A 16,615-nucleotide genomic window follows, 5' to 3' on the forward strand; every position below is an offset into this window, starting at 1 on the left:
GTACTCATATAAATGTCCAGATTAGAGCATAGATAGTGCATCTGAAATATATTTATATAAAAATGAGGTGCAGGTATTTGTGAACACAATAAATTATAACTCAGCAAAAAATGTTTTTGAAAAGTCTTTAATTTCTTACCTATTATTTAGCAAAATTAATGAAATTTACAAATAAGTATTGTTCCTCTATTTACATTGAATATTTTAATTAATTTTGCTACGTTCAGTTTCAAATCCAAATTCTCTTTTTTATATACAGTTCTATCAAATATCAGAAACCGGAGATGCAGAATCATTCAGGGATTACATTATTCATCCTGCAGGGACTTACAGATGATCCTCGATTCCAAGTTCTACTTTTTATTTTTCTTTTTCTTACCTATATGTTAAGTGTTACTGGGAATCTGACCATTATCACCCTCACCTTGGTCGATGCCCACCTGAAAACTCCCATGTATTTTTTCCTTCGAAATTTTTCCTTTTTAGAAGTTTCATTCACAAGTGCCTGCATTCCCAGATATCTATACAGTTTGTTGACTGGTGATAATATTGTGACCTATAATGAATGTATTGCTCAAGTGTTTTTTATCACTTTCTTTGGTTCAACAGAATTTTTCCTTTTGTCTACCATGTCTTATGACCGCTATGTAGCTATCTGTAAACCCTTGCATTATACAACCATCATGAGCAGTAAAGTCTGTTATCAGCTCATGCTGAGTTCTTTGCTGGCTGCATTGATACTCATCCTCCCACCACTGAGCCTGGGCCTCCAGCTTGAATTTTCTCATTCCAATGTCATTGATCACTTTCTCTGTGATTCTTATCCAGTTCTCAAGAATTCGTGCTCTGATACAACATTCTTAAGAAAAATAATTGCAATGTTTGCTGTGTTAATACTCATGACCACCTTAATCTTGGTAATTCTATCTTATGCTTACATTGTCAAGACGATTTTAAAATTCCCCTCTGCCCAGCAAAGGAAAAAGGCTTTTTCCACTTGTTCTTCTCACATGATTGTAGTCTCTATGACTTATGGCACCTGCATCTTTGTCTACATAAAGCCACCTGGGAATGAAGAGCTAGCTTTGGACAAGGTGATATCAGTGCTTATGACCTCAATTGCTCCTGTGATGAACCCGTTTATTTACACTCTGAGGAACAAACAAGTCATACAAGCCTTTAAAGACTTTATCAAAAGAATCACATTGGTTACCAAGGTGTAGAGGAATCCTGAGTTCATGATAAAGTACAACCAAACATTATTTACCCTTAAGTCCCCATCCAGGATTCTATCCTGTTTTACTTTTTCTTATTAATTATCCACTTCTCTATAGTCTGGTCACTTTTACCATTAATCCTCAACTTTTTGTTTCCATGCATACATGGATCCAGGCTCTCTTTTCTCCCCCATGAGTTTTCTAAACCTCTTCCCTACTTTCTGCCACTTGATTTACTGTTCTACCCTATACAAGTCCTTGTCTTTAAAAGTAAGTTCTGGATCACTGACATCCTGAGGCCATTTCTTGCCCATAAGAGAGCATATATAGAGAACAAATGGTTGAAAAAACTTTTTGAATTGGGAAAATCCTTAGAGTTGTTCAATCTTATACATTTGTTCTTAAGTTCTTTTATTTTTGCTGATTTCTAAAGCTATTATCCATATTGCTGGCATTTATCTGAACTTTTATCCTCCAGGGAGAAGTTATACTTCAGGGATAGGGAATTGGTATGTCATCAAAACATCCCCTATACAAATAGATACTGTAATTAAGAACATGTCAAAAGAGCCCAATCTGTCAGCAACTATGACATTTCCTATTCAACTGGATAGCCTTCTGATCATTTGAATTAATTTCCCCAAATTGGATTTCTATCTTTTCCCTGTGGTGTTTGCTTATGAATTATCTTTCAAGTTGTTAATATCATTATTTGTTGTTGTTTAGCTAAAACTCTCTATGCACCTCACCCCTACTGCCATGGAGTACTTTGATAAAAATAAATTGGATTCATAGTCAAAAGACCTAAATTCAAAATGCTATTTTATGCCTGTGTGTCCTTAGATAACCTTGCTCAATATCAGTTTTTCCTTCTATAAAAAGTAGATATCCTGTATAATTGTAACTCACATTCATGTAATCCTGCTGGGATTTCTGCTATTTATCTCCAAATTGGCCTACAGATGTGAGTCTGTGTTCCTTCAGATTGGACATTTCACATTTTGATCAGGTAATATGAGGTTTACCTTTCAGCATCTCATCTGTCTCTTCATGGAAGCATGTACCTGAGCATAAATCTACGATTTACATATGCTTCATTCTTGCTGGATAGAATAACAAAGTTCTGAACTTTAAGACCTGGATGATTCTACAAAGATTACTTTTGATTTCTGCCATATAGATACTTGACTCTTTGAGACCAGAAAGTGGCTTAATTTTGATTCCAAGAAGTCTATATTCACTGTGACCATCACATTCTATGCCTGGGTTCAATTTGATCTAATATTGTGTCCTGAGGTAGATTGGGAAAAAGCCCAATTAGATCAAGTATATATTGAAGAGATCCTTGCTACTGTTATCAACACAATTGTGAGAGAATTGAGAGACAATTTTGTAATCCTTTTTCTTTTGTATTCCATGTGCCACTTTAGGATTGATGTTTGGCTTCTTGAAAATCTTGACACACTTGAGCATCATATTGTTGCTTTTTTCAGCCAGAATTTTTTTTTTTTTTATTTAATAGCCTTTAATTTACAGGATATATAAATGGGTAACTTTACAGCATTAACAATTGCCAAACCTCTTGTTCCAATTTTTCACCTCTTACCCCCCACCCTCCCTAAATGGCAGGATGACCAGTAGATGTTAAATATATTAAAATATAACTTAGATACACAATAAGTATACATGACCAAAACATTATTTTGCTGTACAAAAAGAATCAGACTCTGAATTATTGTACAATTAGCTTGTGAAGGAAATCAAAGATGCAGGTGTGCATAAATATAGGGACTGGGAATTCAATGTAATGGTTTTTAGTCATCTCCCAGAGTTCTTTTTCTGGGTATAGTTAGTTCAGTTCATTACTGCTCCATTAGAAATGATTTGGTTGATCTTGTTGCTGAGGATGGCCTGATCCATCAGGACTAGTCATCATCTAGTATTGTTGTTGAAGTATATAATGATCTCCTGGTCCTGCTCATTTCACTTAGCATCAGTTCGTGTAAGTCTCTCCAGGCCTTTCAGAAATCATCCTGTTGGTCATTTCTTACAGAACAGTAATATTCCATAATTTTCATATACCACAATTTATTCAGCCATTCTCCAACTGATGGACATCCATTCAGTTTCAGTTTCTAGCCACTACAAAAGGGCTGCCACAAACATTCGTGCACATACAGGTCCCTTTCCTTCTTTATAATCTCTTTGGGATATAAGCCCAGTAGTAACACTGCTGGATCAAAGGGTATGCACAGTTTGATAACTTTTTGAGCATAGTTCCAAACTACTCTCCAAATGGTTGGTTCGTTCACAACTCCACCAACAATGAATCAATGTGTCCCAGTTTTCCCACATCCCTCCAACAATCATCATTATTTTTTCCTGTCATCTTAGCCAATCTGACAGGTGTGTAGTGGTATCTTAGAGTTGTCTTAATTTGCATTTCTCTGATTAATAATGACTTGGAGCATCTTTTCATATGACTAGAAATAGTTTCAATTTCTTCATCTGAGAATTGTCTGTTCATATCCTTTGACCATTTTTCAATTGGAGAATGGCTTGATTTTTTATAAATTAGGTTAATTCTCTATATATTTTGGAAATGAGGCCTTTATCAGAACCTTTGACTGTAAAATATTTTCCCAGTTTATTGCTTCCTTCTAATCTTGTCTGCATTAGTTTTGTTTGTACAAAAACTTTTCAGTTTGGTATAATCGAATTTTCTATTTTGTGATCAGTAATGATCTCTAGTTCTGCTTTGGTCATAAAAACCTTCCCCTTCCACAGGTCTGAGAGGTAAACTATCCTATGTTCCTCTAATTTATAATAATTTCATTCTTTATGCCTAGGTCATGAACCCATTTTGACCTTATCTTGGTGTACGGCGTTAAGTATGGATCAATGCCTAGTTTCTGCCATATTAGTTTCCAATTTTCCCAGCAATTTTATCAAACAGTAAGTTCTTATCCCAAAAGCTGGGATCTTTGGGTTTGATCAAAGACTAGGTTGCTATATTTGTTGACTGTTTTATCCTTGAACCTAATCTATTCCACTGATCAACTAATCTATTCCTGTAGCCAATACCAAATAGTTTTGGTAACTGCTGCTCTATAGTATAGTTTTAGATCTGGTCAGCTAAGCCACCATCATTTGATTTTTTTCATTAATTCCTTGAAATTCTTGACCTTTTGTTTTTCCATATGAACTTTGTTGTTATTTTTCTAGGTCATTAAAATAGTTTTTGGGAGTCTGATTGGTATAGCGCTAAATAAATAGATTAGTTTAGGTAATGTGTTCATCTTTATTATATTTGCTCGCCCTATCCAAGAGCATTTAATATTTTTCAATTGGTTAGATCAGACTTAATTTGTGTGAAAAGTGGTCTGTAATTTTGCTCATATAGTTTCTGATTTTCCCTTGGCAGATGAGATTCCTAAATATTTTATATTATCAGTAGTTACTTTAAATGGAATTTCTCTTTGTAACTCTGACTGTTGTATTTGTTAGTGATATATAAGAATGTTGATGACTTATGTGGGTTTATTTTATAACCACAACTTTGCTAAAGTTATGGATTATTTCTAATAACTTTTAGCAGAATCTCTAGGGTTCTCTAAGTATGCCATCATGTCATCGGCAAAGAGTGATAATTTGGCTTCCTCATTGCTATTCTTATTCCTTTAATCTCTTTCTCAGCTCTTATTGCTATAGCTAGCGTTTCTAATACAATATTAAATAGTAACGGTGATGAGTGGGCAACCTTGTTTCACTCAGATCTTATTGGGAATGGTTGCAGTTTGTCTCCATTACATATGATGCTTACTGATGGTTTTAAATAGATGCTGCTGATTATTTTAAGGAAAGTCCATTTATTCCTATACTTCAAGTGTTTTTAATAGGAATGGATGTTGGATTTTATCAAATGCTTTTTCTGCATCTATTGAGATGATCATATGGTTTTGTTAATTTGGTTATTGAATGGCCAATTATATTGATAGTTTTCTAATATTGAACCAGCCCTGCATTCCTGGTATAAATCCTACTTGATCATAGTGTATTATCTTGGAGATGATTTTCTGTAGTCTTTTGCTAATATCTTATTTATGATTTTAGCATCAATATTCATTAGGGAGATTGGTCTATAATTTTCGTTCTCTGTTTTCAGCCTACCTGGTTTAGGTATCAGTACCATGTCTGTGTCATAGAAGGAATTTGGTAGGACTCTTCATTCCCTATTTTATCAAATAATTTATATAGCATTGGGGCCAATTGTTCTTTAAATGTTTGGTAAAATTCACATGTAAATCCATCTGGTCCTGGGGATTTTTTCTTAGGGAGTTGTTTAATTGCCTGTTCTAGTTTCTTTTTCTGAAATGGGACTATTCAAGCAATTTACTTCTTCCTCTGTTAGTCTGGGAAGTCTGTATTTTTGGAGGTAGTCATCCATTTCACTTAGGTTATCAAATTTATTGGCATAAAGTTGAGCAAAATAACTCCTTATTATTTCTCTAATTTCCTCTTCATTGGTGGAAAGTTCTCCCTTTTCATTTTTAAGACTACTAATTTATTTTCCTCCCTCCTTTTTCTAATCAGATTTACCAAAGGCTTATCTATTTTATTGGCTTTTTCATAGAACCAACTCTTAGTTTTATTAATTAGTTCAATAGTTTTTTACTTTCAATATTTTTAATTTCTCCTTTTAATTTTAGAATTTCCAATTTAGTATTTGATTGGGGGTTTTAATTTGGTCTTTTAGTTTTTTTAGTTGTAAAGCCAATTCATTAATCTTTTCTTTCTCTGTTTTATTCAAGTAAGCCTCTAAGGATATAAAATTCCTCTTATTACCGCTTTGGCTGCATCCCACAAATTTTGGTATGATGTCTCATCATTGTCATTATCTTGAGTGAAATTATTAATTGTATCTATAATTTGCTGCTTCACCCAATCATTCTTTAAGATGAGATTGTTTAGTTTCAATTACTTTTTGGTCTATTTCCCTAACTTTTTGTTGAATGTAGTTTTATTGCATCATGATCTGAAAAGAAAGCATTTACTATTTCTGCTTTCTTGCATTTAATTTTGAGGTCTTTATGTCCTAATATATGGTAAATTTTTGAATAGGTTCCATGAACTGCTGAGAAGAAAGTATATTCCCTTCTATCTCCATTCAATTTTCTCCAAAGATCCAACATACCTAATTTTTCTAATATTCTATTTAATTCTTTAATTTCTTTCTTATTTGTTTTGTGGTTTGATTGTCTAATTCTGAGAGTGCAAGGTTGAGATCTCCTACTATTACAGTTTTGTTGTCTATTTCTTCTTGCAACTCTCTTAACTTCTCCTTTAGGAAGTTGAGTGCCATACCACTTGGTGCATATATGTTTAATATTGATATTGCTTCGTTGTTTATGCTACCCTTTAGCAGGATGTAGTTACCTTCCTTATCTCTTTTAATTAGATCAATTTTTACTTTTGCTTGATCTGAGATAAGGATGGCTACCCCTCTTTTTGACTTCACCTGAAGCATAATGATTTTGCTCCAGCCTTTTACTTTTACTCTATGCATCCCCCTGCTTTAAATGTGTTTCTTGTAAACAACATATTGTAGGGTTCTGACTTTTGATCCAGTCTGCTATCTGCCTCCTCTTTATGGGGAGTTCATCCCATTTACATTTACGGTTAGAATTACTAAATCTGTATTTCCTGCCATCCTAATAACCCCAGATTGTGCTTTACTTATTCTTGCCTCCCCCAACCCTCTTTCCCCCTTTTAAACTTATGTACCCTCTTGTATCACGATACTTATCCTCTTTATAATCCTCCCTCCCCTTTGAGTCTTTCCCCTTCCTTCCCTTATTACTCTTTTTCTTTTCCCTTTTCCTCTCCCCGTTTTAATGAGGCGAGAGAATTTTCTCTAAAACAAATGTCAATTATTTTTTCTTTTGAGCAACTCTGATGAGAGTAAGATTACACAATGTTCCTCCTCTCTCTAAATTCCCTCAGATATGATAAGTTTCCTTAGCCTCTTTGTGGGATGTGGTTCCCCTCTTTTATCCCTCCTTCCCACCTTATTCTGCCATCATCCCTTTTCCATATCTACTTCCCTTTTTATGTTATATCAGTACAATCAAATTATACATGTATTCTTTTGTATATCCACAACAGAAATACAATTCTCAAGAGTTATTTTTACCTTTTCTGCATCTCTTGAGTTCTATTCTTGGAGATCAAATTTTTGTTTAGTTCTGGTTTTTCTTATGAAACAAATGAATTCCATTTGTTTCATTAAATGTCCATCTTCTTCCCTGGAAGAAAATGCTCAGCTTAGCTGGGTAGTTTATTCTTGGCTGCATCTCAAGTTCTTGTGCCTTTCGGAATATCATATTCCAGGCCCTTCTTTCCTTTAATGTAGAGGCAGCCAGATCTTGGGTGATCCTTATTGTGGCACCTCGGTATTTAAATGGTTTTTTTTTTGGCTGCTTGTAAATTTTTTCCTTAATCTTATAGTTCTGAAATTTTGCCACAATATTCCTTGGGGTTTTTATTTTAGGGTTTCTTTCAGAAGGTGTTCGATGAATTCTTTCAATGCCTATTTTACCTTCTGATTCTATTACATCTGGGCAGTTCTCTTTGATGATTTCTTGTAAAATAGTATCTAGGCTCTTTTTTCATCATAGTTTTCAGAAAGTCCAATAATCCTCAGATTATCTCTCCTGAGATCTATTTTCCAAGTCTGTCGTTTTGCAAGTAGATAATTCGTGGTTTTCCAGTTTGTCATTTTTTTGTTTTTGCTTGACTGATTCTTGCTGTCTCAATGAATCATTAGTTTCAATTTGTTCAGTTCTAATTTTTAAAGAATTATTTTCTTCAATAGCTTTTTACTTCTTTCTGTATATGTCCAATTGAGTTTTGAATGTATTGTTTTGGTCTGTGGAATTTTTTCCATTTCACTAATTTTTTTTAGTGAATTATTTTCTTTCAATTCACAGATCCTACTTTCTTCGTGTTCTTTGTCTTTTCCAATTCATGGATCCTACTTTCTTGCGAGTTCTTTGTCTTTTCCAAATCACAAATCCTACTTTGTAGTGAATTCTTTATTTTTCCAATTCGTATTTCAGGAAGTTGTTGCTCTCTTGTAAGGCTTCTCTTTCCTTTCCCCATTTATCTTCTAACTCTCTTTTGAGACTTTTAATGGCCTCTTCTATGAGAGCATTATGTAAAGGAGGACAGTCTGATGCATTTTTGCTGTTTGAGGTCTCTTCAGGTTTGCTGACCTGCTCTTTTTCTGCATAGAAGCTGTTGATTGTTCTTTTCATCTTTTATTCATGTTTTAAAGCCTTTAGGGTAGGTCTCCTAGGCAAGGGGGTTACCAGCTTCCTCTGCAGAATAGGGAGAGATGTAAACTGATTTCCGGCTCCAAGGTATGGAGTGCTCTGTGTGAGAGTTTTCCCTTCCCCAACAGGAGGTGGATTCAGCACTGCCGAGCTATCAAACTGCTTAGTAGGGCTGAGTGGATTATCGCTTGCCCTCGGCTAGAGACTAAGTGGTGAAAGTGTCACCGCCCAGGCCGGAGCCTCTTGTGGGACTGTGAGTATTAGCAGCTGAGTGCAGACTGCAGAACGCAGACAGCCACAAACTCTGCCCAGTGTCTCTGCCTGATGCAAATCGGCCCTGGAAAAAAAAGCTCTATGGCCCCAAGCCGAGCTCCCCCTCGCAGATTGGAGGCTAACCGGCTGCGTCCTCCTGCCGTGCAGGATCCCAACTGCCCAAGGAAAAGCCCCCTTACTGCGGGTTGGGGCTGCGGGCTTGTGCTGAGATCTGTGCCTTCACCCTCGGTTTGAGACTCTCCTCGGAACCTAATTTCTCTCCCAGTCTGCGCCAATCTCCCCCCTGGCCCCGGAACCAACCTTTTTTGGCGAGACTGCAGATTTTTTTCGGCTGGTGAGTTGTTCTACTTCTTATCTTTACGAATTGTAGCAGTCAAGACTATTTTTGAGGCTTGATATATTATTGATAAAGAGGGTAAGAGAAGAGCTTAGAAAGACGCGTGTGTCTTCTCCGCCATCTTGGCTCCGCCCCCTCAACCAGAATTTTTATGAAACAGCTTATAGCTAAATTGGTAGCTAAGATATTTGTCAAGATTACTTATACTTCATCATTATAAGAAATCAAATTCGATATCAATGTAGAGTAGCTATAAAGCAGCAGTATGTGATTGAAATATTTAATATTTGGGTTTCTTGGCAGTTATATTTCTAAACTTATGGAATCCTACGAAAAGAAACACTTCCTTAAATCAGTGGCTCTGAATGACTTTTTAACAGATTTCCATAAATCCTGGCAAAAGAAGTCAGGCTCAAATACTTCTTTCCTAATACCTCAGAATCCAAAGTAGCTGTTGAATCCCATATTGCATATATTTTTGAATGCAAGAAGAAATGGTTTATTGATATTAGTATATTACTTATGTCTTTTCTAACTCCTTTCAGGAATAAACAAGTTCATATTAACTAAAGTTTCAAAGGCTTATTGATACTGATAATCTTTATCCATATAGAATTAGTTGATAACATTTTTATTTTAACATACTGAGTAAAGCTTCCATATTTCTTACAGATGTGATCTTACATTAGTGATTATTGGGATCTGTTTTTTCATTACATGACCACATTATTACCAAGATAGTAAAGTAACTGAATTCCACAAAATTTTCTAATTCAAAAATGTCATTAATAATGAATTATATAGTAAATATAAAGTAACTAAATGCTGGATCCACTAGATTAAAAATAAACAGAAAGTAAATCTATCTATGTTAAAACCATCATGAAATAATATAAGCTAACTAATACTCAGAGCTCCTATTCAATATTTTACAGGCTACTTGTTAGGTACAATGAATACAAACATTTTTGATAGCTGGTGGTTCAGAGCATGTCTGTAGAGGACCTTGTCTCTTCTCTGAATGTCAGTGATTTAGTTTGAACCCATCTTCCCCCTCCCAAAAGCAGGAGACAATGATTTTTCCTAGCCGTAAGAAATAAAAGAAGAGTAACTGGAAGGAAGACAACAGCATAACACAAGAAGCAAGAAGAATAAGATTTTCTACACCTTAGGAATAAGTTGGAAGATATCTGCATAACTTTAGTTCCCATTCCCTTCTGAATTTATGGTATCCATCCTGTTCCTCTACAATCCCTATCACTCTAAGTTGCTGAGAAAAATAATGCTCATCCTTGGCTTTCTGTATAGCAGTGTAAGAGTGTAACACAAAGCTTGACCAAGAACAGGAAGATAAAAATTAAAAGGAGAGAAAGTTCTGTTAATTAATTTCCAGTGCTGGATAATGGAAGCTAGGCCTTCTGGGGCTCAGTGGTTTATAATTTTTTTTTGTAGCAAATCCACCAAAGCACCTTCTTGCAACAAGGATAGAGTAGCCTAAGAGCTCACTGATAATTCCCAGGTGAATGGAGACTGCAATGCTGTGACTCCCTGCTCCAACTCCTTGCCTTGGTCTCCCTGTACTGTGATCTGGGCTCAGTTCTTCCAATGTACCTTCTTCTGCAAATGTGCTGTACTCCAAATATTTGTGGATTCTTTGACTCCAAAACCAGTTTAGAGGCTTAATCTGCTCTTGGTTTGAGAGAAAGTCAGAGGAGGTAACAGAAAGTCATGTCGCCTCTATGCTATCTTCCACCTTTTGTCATTATGAAGGAAGAATAACCCTACATAGCCAGAAGTCATGAATATGGGTCAATTATATAAAGATGAATTTTTAAAAAAAATAAAGGAGCAACAAAGAGGGATGCCTTGGTAAAAAGGGGAAGGGAGAAATGCAATGGTAAAAATTTCATCATTTAGAAGAGGATTTCTTAATTTTTTCTGCTTGTGTTTGCCCCAGAAATTTTTACATGATCTTTTTATATAAGTATATAATATAAGCAATCCATCATTTACTGACAATAAATCCTAAATTCATGACTCTGACATTCAGTTAGGATGTTTCATATGAGTCCTTAAACCACATTCACTGAAGAATTTTCATAGGAAAGTAGAAAATAGAAGGGTGGTGGGTAATGCTTGAACTTGATTCGCATTATTATTTGTTTAAAAAAAGAATATCTATACACATTCATTTGGATAGAGAAATAGTGAAATAGGAGAGGAAAGGAATAAAAAATGGGCTGGAGATAAAGAGTGTTGTTGATTAAGGGATGCCATAGTAACAAGTAAAACAAAATTTTAAGGAAAGGCAGGATAATAACAGAGAGAAAAAGACAAAAATAAGAAAATGGAATGAAGGAAAATTCACAATTAGCAATCATAAGTGTGAATGGGAATGAGATGGATTCACACATTAATTAAAAGCAGGTTGAAGAATGAAGAAACCATAATTCAATAATTTGTTATCTACAAAAGACATACATGAAACACAAAGACACCAAGAGAGTGAAAATAAAGAGCATGACCAGAATTATTGTGCTTCATTCAGTTAAAGTTTAAAAAAAGGCATAAGTAGTAATCATGATTTTGGATCAAGTAAAAGCAAAAATTGACCTAAATTTAAAAGATGAATTTGAAAGCTACATTTTGTTAAAAAGTCCCATTAACAATGAAGCAATATAAAATATATTGCAAAATTCTCTGATAAATATCTGGGGAAATGAGCCAAGGAGCTATCTCCCCATAGTGAAACAGTTAAATCATAATAGTAGGCAGTTTTCAAATGAAGAAATGAAAATTATCTAAAATCCTATACAAATGCTCTAATTCAGTACTGATTGAAAAATGCAAACGAAAACTAAATGTCACTTCATTTGTATCAGAAATGTCAAATGTTTTAGGGCATGAGGAAAAATAAGTTCATAAACTTTTTGTGATGTTGTAAACTTGTGCAATCATTCTAGAGAATGATTTAGACCTACTGTATACCCAAAGGACAATAAAACAGTCCATATCCTGCATACCCTTTGATTCATTAATACTATGCTAGACATGTACCCCAAGGAGGCTAGGGCAAAAAAGAACAAAATCTTATCTATGATACTATTTATAGTAGCTGTTTTTCTTGTGGCAAACTTTGCTAAGTGAGGGAATGACTATCAATTGATAATGACTGAATAAGTTGTGGTTTATGACAAGTTGTACTGTATATGAGTACTATTGTGGTTTAGGAAATGATGTTGGGGTGGTTTCAGAAGATTCATAGTAAAAAATATTTGAACTGATGCAAAGTGAAATGAGAAGAACCAGATGGCTGTACACATTAATAAGAATGTTGTAATGAAGATCATCTGAGCATAACTTGGCTGTTCTGATCAATATAATGAATTAAATAGTTTCAAACGACTTGAGATTCAAAAAAATGCTACCCATCTCTACAGACTAAACTGATGACATCTGAAATTGAAGTATCATTTTTTTCATTTTCTTATTTTTTTTTCTTGGTGCGGGGGAGTTGCTTTTTTGATAATATGACTAATGTGGCAAATTTTTCATGATTTCATGTTTATAATTGTTACATTTTTTTTCTAATTTTTCAGTGGAAAACAGTACACAGGGAGGAACTCAATTTCAAACTCAGAATTTAAAATGAAAAGAATGCTAAAAATAAATATTAAATTAAAAAAGAAAGTAGAAGGAAAAAGTATCATTACAAACAAGGAATTGGAGGATAGGTAGAAAGACAAAATTTTGAAAGCCTTGCTTAATTGAAAGTGAAAAAGGGTTAAAAACAAATAAATACTCAGAAATAAGTAAAAAAATAAATTAAATATTTCAATTCAAAGAATTTTGGATAGAAAAGGCAAATAGGGAGTTAGGAAAAAGTGAAGGGACTACACTTCATCAAACTAAGCTAATCACATTAACAAAGTACTGATTTAGAAGAAGGAGAGAAACATTTATTTAAAAGAAATAAGAAGAAAGCACATGTCTGACACTAAGAAATTAACATATCAATTGATTAAACAATCTAAATAATAAAAAAAAAAAAACAGGGGAAGAGTGAGAAAAAATGAAATCCAGTATATTTTATTTAAAAAGAAATCTTTTCCATGATCTTTTAAAATTTTGGGGCAGCTAGGTGGCACAATGGATAGAACATCAGCCCTGAAGCCAGGAGGACTGAGTTAAAATCTGGTCTTAGACATTAAATACTTCCTAGCTATGTGACCCTGGACAAGTCATTTAATCTCAATTGCCTCTGGAAAAAATCACCATTTCCCTTAAGTATTTATTCTTTCAAAAAGCTATTTCATATAGCAAATATTTTTGAAAGGCATAAAAAGCAAAAGCAAAACAATGGTATACTATCAGCACTACTGAGAAATACTTCTAAATGTCTGAAAATATATGCAATGTGTAGTACTTGTAGTTTCTTGAAATTTTCTTGAAGCTATTGTCTCAATATTTGCCTCTTTACTAATTTGGTTGGCCATCTTTTTTTTTTTTTTTTTTTCTTTTGGTAATCTTTGCTAATTCCCTAGGATTTCCTATAAGACTAAATAAGGATAGTTTTATATCCCCTTTACTTATCTTTATGCCAATGGTTTTTTCTCTTCTGCTATTACTTTTATTCCCATAAGTATATAAAATAATAGTCAGAATAGTTGCTATATTTGCTTTACTCCAATGTTTATTGAAAAATATTCTAATTATCACCATTTTCCAAGATGATTTCTTCTGGTTTTAAATAGATACATTTTGTGATATTGAAAAGAAAGTCCCTAATAGATTTTTGTTGTTGTTGGTGTAGCATGAATCTATGTTATATATTGTCAAAGATTTTTTCTATATCATTGAGATAATCATGTGATTTTCAACCTTTTTATATTTAATTGATTTTATATTATAAAATAATATAAATAATATATAATATAACAGTTTATATAAATATATAATATTACAATGTATCTATATAATTATAAAATTATAAAAATATTAAATTATATTTAATTGATTTAATATTGATTCCCCCCAAATGTTGAATTCTTTTTCCATCACTTGAATAAATCCTATGCTAAGTCTTGTGAATCTGTGTGCATGTAAGTGCAGTTAATGACCTTATTTCAGAAAGGGCATAAACTAATATTTTGGATGGGAAAAATGAGCCAGAGAAATGAAAATTCTCTCAAAGCACATTAGGCCAGTTTTGTTAAGATATATTTCATTAATTAAGTGCCTCCTTTGTGCTAGGCATTGTTTCTTTTACAAAAATTGTTTCCTTATATCCATACCACAACCTTGTGAAGTAAGTGACATTCTGAATTTAAAAAAAGGAAAGGATGATTGAGATCAGAGTTAGTCAGAGAACATTTTAGGTAGAAATTAAAAAAAAAAGTTCAATGGGGGGAAAAATAGTCAAGATGCCTGGTAATGCAGGCAGCAATGGATAACAATTTCTTGAGATACTAAGGATATGTTAGTTAAAAGTGATATGAAAAGCATAGTACTGGCACATGGCTTCTTGAAGCCAATAGTTTTTTTTTTTTTTCTTAATTGTTGCTTTTATGGATATATCTTTGACACGGAAAATTGAAAGCCATATGGGAAAATTAGCTCCTGAAAGTGATAAAGACAGGATTATGGGTAGAGTTAGTTTTGTATTTAGAGTAATTGAATTGAAATAGTGAGGGTAGAGACTACGTCCTGATTGGGAATCTGCATAATACATGGGAGAGGAGAGAGGATGACTCTGTTTGAGTTAGGTTGGATTATTTTTCTGGAGACAATCTTACCTCTCTATATGTGAGAAAGTGACTGAAGGAATATAAGAATACCTCTGTTTTCTTGGCATTTTCTTAAAGGGATTTCCTTACCTTTTTATTAAGATGGTGGAACTGAATGTGAAAAAAAGAAAGTCTGTTAAGTCTGAGTAGAAGGCATAGATATAATAAGAAAGTTGTTTATTAAAAACAAAAGGAAGAGTCAAGAAGACACAATGTAAGAATATTGAAAGGGATAATGGAGATACGTGAAAGATAGAGTTAACCCAGGTGGTTTTGAGTAAGAGGGGAGATGTCTGTGAATAGAACTTTTCCATATAGGGTTCCACATGCAGGTACATGACAATAGTGTGTGATGAGAGATTTGCTTAGAAATCTAGCCCAGATCTAAATGATGATGAATTGTCCAACTTTTCATGATACCATTTGGAGTTTTCTTGACAAAGATACTGAAATGGTTTGCCAATTTTATCCAGTTCATTTTATAGATGAGGAAACTGAGATAAATAAGGTTAAGTGACTTGCCTATTAGGGTCAAATAAGTTTCTAAGGATTGGGATTTTAACTCATGTTCTCCTAATTCCAGGACCAGTGCTCTAGCTATTGTGTAACCTAGCTCCCCTTACTCAAATTATACAGGACTTTATTTGCCAAATTGAGAAGCTTGTGTTTAATTTAAGCAATTAAATCACTGAAGATTCTTCAGCAGGTTAATGGCATAATCAGACAGAAGATTATTTTGACTACTATGTGAATGATGGAAGGTAGAGGAAAAATACTGGAAATATTGAAACCTAAATAAGTAGATATTATAGTTGTCCAGGTAAGCTGTGTGCAGCTGAGTGTTCAATATGCAAAATGATTCCAAGAAAGAGCTTTGGTAAGCAGATGATCAGCTCCATCAGGGAAATGTGCAAAAACAAAAATGTGCTAAGTTACAGCAATATCTACATTCATTAAAAACATCTAGAGAAAATATCCTTATTATTGATTGGGACAAAAACCTCATAGACATTAGAATCATACTCATATATGCTAAGTATTGTGGGAATGAGAATCCATAAGATCATTTAAAGTCAGAGTACAGTGCAAGGTCAAGAATGCCAATATAGTAATCATGAAATAGGGTAATCAAAAGACAATTTCAAGTGACCAGAATGGTATCAGAAGTAGAAACAAGGATCCAGGGAAAAACAGGACATGAAATGAGAATCAAGTTTATTTAGTTCAGTACAGGAACAAACGAATTCATAGTCAGGAGCAATAAGGAAAATCTTCCAATGTATGTTCACAATTTGGAACAGGGAAAGGATGATCCAAATTTATAGGAAGAAGATATCCCACATTCTCAAGGAGTATTCTTCCATTGAGGTCACTGGTCATTTTTCCAATTCATACTTCCCTTGCCAGGGTAGGTTCCAGAAAAAGGGACTACTACAATTTTCAGGAAAGTAAGAGGTAACTCCATTGGCAACTCTTTTTCTAACACTGGCTCTTACCAATATGCTTACTCTTAACAATCAGCCTATGGACTTATTTCTTTAGCAAGAACATTTAATTAAGTACCATGGCAACATCAGCAATGGTGAAGCATGAGCCCTTAAACAGGAGGCTCAGTCATCTTTACCTAATACACAAAGTCAAACTAATAGCACCTTGACAGTGTATTTT

General features: G+C 33.9%; 1 protein-coding gene across 1 annotated transcript; it reads left to right on the plus strand.

Moving 5' to 3' along the window:
• The first annotated feature begins 241 nt into the window (after window positions 1–241).
• On the plus strand, window positions 242–1,521 carry LOC100935250 (olfactory receptor 6C2-like). Its single transcript, XM_003772720.2, has one exon. The coding sequence runs from the start codon at window positions 285–287 to the stop codon at window positions 1,221–1,223; it is 939 nt and encodes a 312-aa protein (XP_003772768.1). The 5' UTR covers window positions 242–284; the 3' UTR covers window positions 1,224–1,521.
• The last annotated feature ends 15,094 nt before the right edge of the window (window positions 1,522–16,615 follow it).

Source organism: Sarcophilus harrisii, chromosome 5 (genome assembly GCF_902635505.1).
Source record: "Sarcophilus harrisii chromosome 5, mSarHar1.11, whole genome shotgun sequence".
Lineage (NCBI taxonomy): Eukaryota > Metazoa > Chordata > Mammalia > Dasyuromorphia > Dasyuridae > Sarcophilus > Sarcophilus harrisii.

Coding starts and splice junctions, on each gene's coding strand:
- LOC100935250 (XM_003772720.2), top strand. CDS start 285: ATGCAGAATCATTCAGGGATTACATTATTCATCCTGCAGGGACTTACA.